Below are 9,826 nucleotides of genomic sequence, written 5' to 3' on the forward strand. Positions count from 1 at the left end.
TGACGGTATCCCAGGCATCTAAGCTGCAAAGAAGTCACACAAACGCACTTTCTACTCTTTAGGCTTCTGTGGGGTGGAGGGTCTCAGAGGCGCAGTCTCAGAGGCGCCTACTCTCGAGTAAGCGTGGTGAGCTGCTTGTGACAATTCTCCATCCAACTCCACACTTTGAAAAGCTTCCTGTATGAATCCTTCCGAGCGAAAGGGCCGGAGCTCCGGCTGCAACGTTAGCAAAAGTGTCCAACTTCGGAACAAGAAAGTTGCGAGGATTATTTCAGCCGAATCTCTTCCTCCCGCCTCTGCCGAAGTGACTCCGAAATCCTCGACACTCGTTTCCAGCTGGGGTAAACCAAGCCGGGCCGCCGAGAAGTTGCAATCCAGGAGAGGAGCTAATTCAATTAGGGTAAGGACCAAAAATAGGAAGAAAAAGCTGCGCGCAATGGTTAGGCCGGGGTCTTTCGAGCTGCGCGCTCCGGAGTGACTCTGGAAAAGTCTGGACGGCTCCACATTGCTCCGGAGTAAGAATTCTAAAGGCTGCAGCCTCAGGAGAGGCCGATGCTGTTCCCAGTGGTGCCAACCGCATCCAGGCCAAGAGGAAAACGCGTCCTGAGGAGCGCAGAGGGCCGGAGGGCTCAGTGCTGGAGATTTAACCCAACTCAGGCAAGGCGAGAATTCAGCGGAGCGCTTACTCGCGAGTAAAGGCACCTCCAAGGGATTGATGTTTGGGGGAGCCCGCTTGGTTCCAGGAGTTCTGCGGGCCCACCCGTTTGTTGGTTTCACCCGGTGGAGTTTACTCGCAAGTAAGTCCCGTCTAAGGACAGCAGGTTGAAATAGGGGTACAGTACCTGCTTTTTGACCTTAATAGACCCATTTATACATTTCCTCTACGCCTGCTTTTGGTGAATGGATCCACACATGCAGATGTCATTACGTGTTTGTGTGTCGCCCTTGTGTGTATGTCTGTGTATGTATATATAGATATATAAACCTCACACCCACATTGGGCCTCCCTTTTGCTAAATAGACTGCTTTTTAATTAGAAACCCTCTGGCCCCATTCATAATTTAATATGGGCTTTTCCATGGATCAATAGGGGGATGGCGTTAATTATTATTTTGATTGATACGATCGGATGGCGCTGGTTTAAATACAGGGCAGGGCGAAGGGGGGAAATATTCCATAAATATATATATACTACATCCCCCTCCCGCGCCCCTTTCCTTCTGCCTCTTTGCGCCTCCCCCCCCCAATACTTTTTTTTTTTTTTTTTAAGTCTTTCCAATCCCCCTCCCTGCGCTAGAGAAGCCTGAGAGGAGATGAAAAGGCTTGTAGTTTTAAATTCATTGTGACAGCTCTGGAAAGAGCGGATGATGAATCTCCTATTATTGGATCAGTCTATTTGCCGCTCAATGTCTCCCTGTAATTGGAGCAACATCACTTTAAAGGTTCAGAGGAGTCGAACGTTTCTGGTGTAGACGGAGAAGAAGACGAGGTGGGGGGGGGGGGAGGGAGAGAGAGAGAGAAAGAGGGAGGAGGGAAGAAAAAGAAGGGGGGGGTCAGCGAGAGAGAGACAGAGACCCTCTTTCCACAACACACCAGCGAATGTTTTAAAGGGAAATCTATTAGTGATTTGGAGGAGAAGGTTGGGGGGGGGGGAGAGAGGTGGGTGACGACGAGCGCGTAACTCCGCTTGCTTTTGAGTATTTAACTGGGTATCAATCAGATCTCTAAGTTCTGCTGTTTTCTCCCCCGCACCCCCCAAATCCCTTTTCTTCTCGTTGGCCTAGGCAGCTCCCTCCTTCCCTCCCCCACCCCCTTACTCCAGGGGCTGGAGGAGTTCTTATCAAAGAGACCCCCCCTTTCCCTTTCCTCCTCCTCCTCCTCCTCCTCTTCCCTCCTTTCTCCTGCTTGTCTTGTTGTGACAGCTTTGATATTGTTTATTGAGGGTGGATGTCAGGTATAATTAGCAATCGATATGGAAAACGTTTGGCTCCCCCACCGCCCTGGCACGTCTCTGACGTCAGGGCCGATTAACGTTTCTTATTGGTCCCAAATTCCCCGGGCCTGAGCCTAATTATGGGGAGGCCTGATGTTGATAAAGTTAAAGCGCCCGGGCGCCCTCCAGCATGCGCCCTTCCTCGCGCGTCTACCTCGCCACCGTCGACGACGCTGCTGCCACCACCACACCGCGGCGGCGCTCCTCCGGCGGCGGTGGCGGCGGCAGCAGCGGCAGCAGCCGCCGCCGCAGCTGCGTTAAGGGAGGCGCGCAACCCCCCACCCCCCGTCCGCCCCCTCCATGATGGACAGCCGCATCCTGGAGCACCCCCATGCCCAGTTCGGAGGCTTGGTGGGCTTCCCTTACCCCCTCGGCCATCACCATGTCTACGAGCTGGCCGGACACCAGCTGCAGTCGGCCGCCGCCGCCGCCGCCGCGGCTTCGGTACCCTTCTCCATCGACGGATTACTCAACGGCTCCTGCGCCGCCTCCGTGGTCAACCCCACCCCGCTCATCCCCTCCGGCTGCGGAGACGGGCAGCCCTTCAAGCTCTCCGGTAAGTCGGCGGGCATGGCAAGCGCTGGGCTGGCGGCGGCGCCCGGGATCCGGCCCGATCCGGTGCCTCCATCCTTCCCTCCGTAGCAGCTCGCTCGCTTCCCTCCTCGCCTTCTCCTCTTTCCTGGAATCACCGGCAGGATAAAACTCAGGGCTTTCCAGGTGTCTTTCGGTGGGGGGGGGGGGAAGCGCCAGACTGAGCAGGAGCAGGGGTGAATCAGGGGTCAGGATCCGACATCTAGATTTTTAAAAAAGAACTCCGCCACCAGTTTTCATCGCAAGCAACTTCTCTGATGGGGGAGAGGCACCCGCGCCTCGCCAGAGCTCCAGGAGCCGCGATGCGCAATCGATCATTTTCTTCTTCTTCTCCTTTTCTCTTCGTCCTACTTGTTTTGTTTCCAGTAGAAGTGGGGATGTTTGCGGGGGGGGGGGGGAGAAGGAAAGGAACCCGAATAGAGGTTTTTTGGGGGGTGGGGAATCATCAAGGTTCTGTGAAATTGGGGAGTGAGAAAAGGCCCTCGCCTCCTCCGCAAGCTCCTTTGGTGGATTTTCTGCCCTCAGCAAATCAGTTTATTTGCTGAAGGTGGAAACGGAAACGGCTTCTCTCTTTACGCTTCTCACCCTCCCCGCTTTGGCTCTTAAAAGGACCCAGAATATACTATTTTTTTGTATATTAAGTATAGCATTTATGCAAAAACGATAAGATACCTCTGCTCTTTAAAATCCCCTGCACTTATTCTGAAGGAAGCGAGGCAAACGCTCCCTGCGCACATCAGAACCGATCTGGCTTTGGGCTTGGGCTAGTCGTTTGGGGTCCTCGCTCTCCCAAACAGAAAATCCGAACAAAAGAGAGGTGGTCTGCATGAGCGGGGGAGGAGAGGTCGAGAATGATGGTACCGAGGGCCTTGGAAAGATCAGGATTTCACAGTTTTGCGCAAAGGCTCCGCGGCCCATCGAAAGTTTCCAGGTGCCGCCTCCTAGATTCCCTTCTATTTTTAAACCCAAACGCCTAAAACCTACAAATCCACTCAGGACATAATGGAGGCCTTTTTATATTTGACCTCACAGACCTGAAGCGTGTCGTTTATTTGGTAACTTTATTCCAACAAAGCTACCTCCAATCTCGCTTGAAAATAAGAGTAGGGGGACGGGACTGGACCACGTGCCAATTTAAAAATAAATAAATTGAAATTATAAAGCAAGAAAATCCTAGCTCTCGAAATCAGGACAAATATGTGTATTACTGTCCAACTTCGCTTGAACAAATAAAAAGTAAGGCTCGTTCCAGAATCTTAAATGATATATTTCTCTTGTAAACAATCCTCTTGGCGACAAATAAAAAAAAATCAAGGAAGTTGTGTCTCCATCAATTGGGTTTTAGCTTCGAAAAATGAATATACGGTCCAGCTATATATCTAGAAAATTGATGGAGGGGTAAATCACGGTGACTCCATCAGTTTTTAAATATGAAGGTGTTTCCCCCCCCCCATTGTTATGGAATGAAAGGTGATCGTCTATCAATTAGTAATTGGTATGAAGAGTTTGCTTCTCTCATCGCTCTTTTCCGCCCCCCCCCCCAGACTCTGTGGATCCTGACAAGGAGAGTCCAGGTTGCAAAAGGCGACGGACCCGCACGAATTTCACCGGTTGGCAGCTGGAAGAGTTAGAGAAGGCATTTAACGAAAGTCACTACCCCGACGTATTTATGAGAGAGGCGCTGGCGTTGCGGCTGGATCTGGTGGAATCCAGAGTGCAGGTAAAAAAAACAGAGCGGGGCTCCCCTTCCTTCCCTTCCACAACATAAAGCGCACGAGGGTCCGCTCCGAAGTCAAACTCGTTTCAGGCTTCAAGCCCGGACACCTGGCCATTGCGCACAGTGGGATATTCAGCTCTCGGTAAACGTATATATAAGACTACTCCTTGCAAAGCCTGCCAATTCCTTAGCATGGAAAAGAGTTACGCACCTTGAGCTGGATCCGGCCCAAATTCTGACCTCACCAAAATCTTGCGGCCCCCCTCCCCTCTCTCTGTCGGGCCAGCAAACCAAATTTACCAACTTTGTGTTTGTGTGTGGTTTTGTTTAAAGTTGGGGAAATCATTTTAGAGGGGTGGGAGGTGGGGGGGTTAGCAAACATAAATGCCTGCCTTCTTTGCTCCTAAACATGCTGGGGGCGGTGTTCATTGCGTGGAAGTGGTCTTGCGCGCCCCCTTCCCAGTTCCTCTACTACCTTTCCTTTAATTTCCGCCCGCGGGTAGGGGAAAACCCCTCTCCATTTATATTTATTTGTACTCTTCGGGAGTTATTTGTTTTTTTCGTCTCTATTTTCTCCCCCGCACGACAACCCCTAAAAAGAAGTAGACCCCCGGGATGCGCTTCAAGTGCAGAAGGTTCTTGAGGTAGTTTACATTAAATATTTTCCAGAGTTAGGCCTGATGAGGGACACGCGAGTTCAGATTTGCCGCTTAGCCCCTGGGAGGAGGGGGGGGGAGAGAGAAGCGGTCGGGGAGATCTTAAAGGGAAAATGGCAAAGGGGGTTAGATTTCATATATGTATATTTGCCCTGTAGTACAATTTTCACCAATATGAAATTTAAGCAGGATGCGGATTGCATGTTGGTTTCAACCGCTCTTGCATACTTTGTAATTTATTTTTTTTGGGGGGGGAGCAATTCCACCTCCTCCCCTCTGCTTCAGAGCAGACTTTAAAAATAATCTCATAGGCAATTATTTTTAATAACAAGGTACTAATACCGTTACTCCCCCACCTTTAGTTCTGAATTTGGAAATAATAGAAAACCCTACCCAAACTTTGCAGCAGCTTTCCTGGCTCTGGGGGTTTGGGGTCGAGCATGGAGGAACTTGGGGTGGCACACTTTTCAACGCCCCCCCCCCTATATCGGAGCAGCCGGGCAATCGAAAACAAGGAGTCTCTCTCTCCCACAGAAGCCCCTTGTGTGCGTGCGTGCGTTTTAAAAAATAATAGAGTTGTTACTTGCGAAAGCGCAGGGGCTAATAACATTACTGACTCTTATTAATCCGGGCTGGCATTGTCTAAAAGGTGTATTTACAAAATGCTTCCACCCTCCCCCTCTTCCCCTCTCCTGACCTCTTCTGTTTTGAAATCCTTTTATCCAATTTGTTCGGAGGCTGTTGAATGAAGTCAAGACCCTCGATTTCCCTCTAATACGATAATGAGTAATTCTCGGTGACAAGGGCTGCTGGAACTGACAAGCCAGGAAAGGATAGGGAATTGCAAAATACATACCGGCAGAGCAAGATTATTATTATTATTATTATTATTATTATTATTATGATTATTATTATTAATTATTATTATTATTTTCTTATTATTTTAAAAAACAAGGTTTTCTGATAGGGACCAGCAATGTTGATTAACTTACTTATCCTTCCCTTCACCTCCCTACGTCCTTAAAAATACACCCTCTAAACCTAGAACTCCTTATGCACCCCCGAAACTCTGCCCAACCCCATCCTGATCTCCGGTTTACTTTTGAAAGTTGATTTAAAAATTATTAATATTAATGGTGTGGTTTTATTGTGGGCTCTCTGCCATGATGGTTGAGGTGGGGGGCAAAGAGTGATAAGTGCATGAGAGTCAAAGGACTAGGGGGGGGGGAAACCACCTCACTTTGATACTAAAACAGTGATGTTTAAGTTGGGGACCTGTTAGTGAATGTTAATTTATTGATTTGAGAGCTCGTGGGAAATAGCGCTCCCCTCCCCCCCTCTCCAAGCTTCTTCTCCCTTTCGGGGTTTTGTTTTTACACCTTTGCCAAGCGTTTTTCATTTGGTGGATCTTGGGATGGGCACTTTCTCAAACCTCGTTGATCTTAAAGTATTATTCCTCCTCCTCGTCTTCGATCGGTATGTTTTAGTTGTGGGGGGGGGGGGGATGTTGCTGTTGAAAAAACGGTGGGATGTGTGCCTTATTTATTTTTGTTTTTTAAAAAGAAACTCGTGTGCGTGTGTGATGGTGGGAGAGTTCTTTAAAAGCTGGTGGTGACATCTGACTTTCCGTAGGGTCAAATCTTGATCCCTTTCGTTTGTCAATTTCACAGTCTTCAAGTTAGGTTCTCTCCCCCCCCCCCGAATGAAAACCCAGGAAAGGATGCAGCCGTGATTTTAGGGGAGCGGGGGGAGGTTGCCGTCGAGAAAACACGTGTGGCAGATTCCAAGAACTCTCTCTCTCCCCCCCCCCTTCCAATTTTCCTTTCCTCCTTCGCAATTCACTTCGGAAGGGGATACCCGGGATGTGGTGACTTGTGTGATTGTTTGGGGGGGGGGAGTGAAAAGGGAGCAAATACTTTTATTCGTAGTTCATGGCATTTCCCACCCACACCCCAGTGATATTTTAAAATAATAATAATGGTAATGATAACAACAATAATATACTGTCACCCGATTAATACGATATAATTAAGATGTTTTCCCTGCCGCCCGAGGGCCCTTGCCAACCGAACCGAGCGCACAAACCCATGAGCGGAAATGTAGGAACTGCTACATTTGAACCAACACGCACAATCTCTTGTATGGTGTTTTTTTTTGGGGGGGGGGAGACGACGACGTGGGAGTTTGCCATCAAACTTCCGAAAGAGGAAGCCGGTTTGGATACCCAGCCCTGGATTTTTACGCACGTAGCAGGGAAGGTAGACAGCGAGGGGAGCAAAAGAGCAAATAACAACAATATCTCCGGTGGCGCTTTGATTTTTTTTTTCTTGTACCTTCTTTTCCTTGCACGCTGTTGGCTCTAAGCCTTTGAATTTCCAGACGCCCCCCCCAGCGCCTCCCCCCCCAAAAAAAGAGAGACCCGCAGGATTCTTTCTCTCTTTCTTTGAGTTATATATTTGCTGGAGTGGTCTCTACTTGCACCCCCACTAAAAGCACCAAACTTCCCTTTCTGTCCAAATTCTGATTTATTGAGGCTGCAATCCTAGGCTCCTTTACCTGGGAGTAAAGCCCATTTAACTCGCTGGGGTTGACTTCTGATTAGAAGTGTGTAAGATTTCGCTCTTTATTAAAAACAGGATAAAATGCAAGCTACCCAGGAATGGTTAACGCGGGTCGGGACTTGGTTGCTTCTGCGCTCCGAGCAAGAAGGGGAGGAGGGAGGGGGAATGGAGGGTTGGGGGGGCGGGAGGAAGCTGGCGACCCCCCTCCTCCCCCACTGGCCCTCGGGGGCCACCAGGGGGTCCCTGCTGTTAACGGCTTCTCCTCCTTGTTCGGTGTGTAGGTTTGGTTCCAAAATCGCCGGGCCAAATGGCGAAAGAAAGAGAACACGAAGAAGGGGCCCGGCCGGCCGGCGCACAACTCCCACCCGACGACGTGCAGCGGGGAGCCGATGGACCCGGAGGAGATCGCGCGCAAGGAGCTGGAGAAGATGGAGAAGAAAAAGCGCAAGCACGAGAAGAAGCTGCTCAAGAGCCAGAGCCGGAACCTGCACTCGCCCAGCGGCCTCTCCGTCAACAGCAGCACGCAGAGCTCCGACAGCGACGGCGGCGGCGGAGGCCTCTCTCCGGACCCTCCGGACACCTGCAAGATCGGCCCGCACAACCCGTCCCGGCCGGGCAGCTGCGACCCTGCGGCCTCGGCTTTCTACCCTAGCCGAGGCGGCCACGGGGTCTGTGGTGGTGGTGGCGGCGGCGGCAGCAACCGGTGTGCCGACAAGGACGGGTCCGCGCCGTCGGGCTCCGAGTGCGGGCCGCCTCCCTCGACGGCGCGAGGCGGGGTGGGCGGCTCGGGCGGCGCCTTGCCCAAGCTCAACCCGTTCAGCGTGGAGAGCCTCCTGTCGGACTCGCCGCCGCGGCGGAAAGCGGCGCTGGATTTCCCGCAGGCCTTGGCGCCCTGCGCCCCGACGGCGCGCACGCTCATCGGCAAGGGGCACTTTTTGCTCTACCCCATCACGCAGCCGCTGGGCTTCATTGTGCCCCAAGCCGCCCTCAAGAGCAACCCGGGCCAAGAGCCGCCGCAGGGGGGCTCCCCTCTGCCCGCCGCCAACCCCAGCCCGGACCCCGCGCCCCCCAAGAGCAGCAGCACCGCCGCCATCTCCACGTCCGGAGGCCGCTTGCCGCCCGAGAATAGCTCCTCCGTCGCACCCGGGGCCCTCTGCGGACTGAGGAAGGCCGTGGCTTCCCCTCCCGCCACAGCCTGCTCCTCTTCCTCCGCTTCCTCCTCCTCCTCCTCCTCTTCTCCCCCCTCTGCCTATTGCGATTCCTCTTCCCAGATGGACAGTAGCTGCGCCGTCGTGCAACCAAAGTCCCCCGCGAAAGACGCTTGTCAATCCAGAGACAATCCGGATTGTCGCACAGAGCCAAACTGTCCAGCAGAGACCAGCAATTTAGACTGTGAGGAAGTGGATATGGACTAAAGAAATAAGGAAGAAAAGGGCGGGGGAGGGAGAAGAACCGATTATATATTAGATTCCTTGCAGGGGGGCGGGCAGGGAGAGGGGGCGATTCAACTCACCCACCTTAAACTTCTTGACACTCCCAAAGTTTTCCCAAGACAGTTTCCCTTCTTCTGTTTATTACACATATATCTATATCTATATATTTTAAAAGAAGTCCTCCCCCCCCCCCCGCGCGCATTTTCTCTATTTCCTTCTCTCTCTCTCTCTGGATCTCCGCCCCCCCCCCCCCCCAAATACATCCCCGCTCTCAATCTATAACTGAGTCCCATTTAAAAATCAGGTGATCAATTTTTTGGGGCTTATAAAATATATATTTAATTTTTCTTTTCCTTTCAAAAAGATGGGAGGGAAGGGGCATTAGAAGAAGCTGGACTTGACGACGTGAACACAAACTGTAAAAAAAACCAGACACAACAGCGACTCCTCAAACCTTGTAAAATGCAAAAATGTTTAAAGATATTTATATATGTAAAAAACCACATTTTTTGATAAATAAAAACCTCTTTAAAAATCGACCTGGTATTTTTTTTATATAAAAACATTCTTTTGCAAGCTTTTTAAAAAGTTCATTTAATTATCATTTTTTAAAAGTAGCCGCTAGTAATTTTAGTAAAACCTAGTTGTTAAGCAATAGGTATTCTACCGATTTCTTTTTTTTTTTTAAAGTAGTTTTAAGAGTTGGTGAGTCCAGTTGCTTTAAATTAAACCCAACCAAAACCACAGCGGTCCCCTTTCTCCCTCCCTCCATCTTTGGGGTTTCTAAGTGTGTTTATTGCTTAACAAATGTATTCATTTAATAGCCTCCCCTCCTCTTTTTTTTTTCCTTCGCTGTTCCCCATCACTCTCCCCCC

General features: G+C 50.6%; 1 protein-coding gene across 1 annotated transcript; it reads left to right on the plus strand.

Annotated features, from left to right (window-relative positions):
- Nucleotides 1–1,877: 1,877 nt before the first annotated feature.
- On the plus strand, nt 1,878–9,488 carry UNCX (UNC homeobox). The gene is made up of 3 exons (XM_083413591.1): nt 1,878–2,549; nt 4,129–4,304; nt 7,800–9,488. Exons 1-3 carry the CDS (start codon nt 2,294–2,296, stop codon nt 8,931–8,933), a joined length of 1,566 nt encoding a protein of 521 aa, XP_083269717.1. The 5' UTR covers nt 1,878–2,293; the 3' UTR covers nt 8,934–9,488.
- The last annotated feature ends 338 nt before the right edge of the window (nt 9,489–9,826 follow it).

The sequence above is a fragment of the Podarcis tiliguerta genome, assembly GCF_965153285.1.
Source record: "Podarcis tiliguerta genome assembly, chromosome: 14".
Lineage (NCBI taxonomy): Eukaryota > Metazoa > Chordata > Lepidosauria > Squamata > Lacertidae > Podarcis > Podarcis tiliguerta.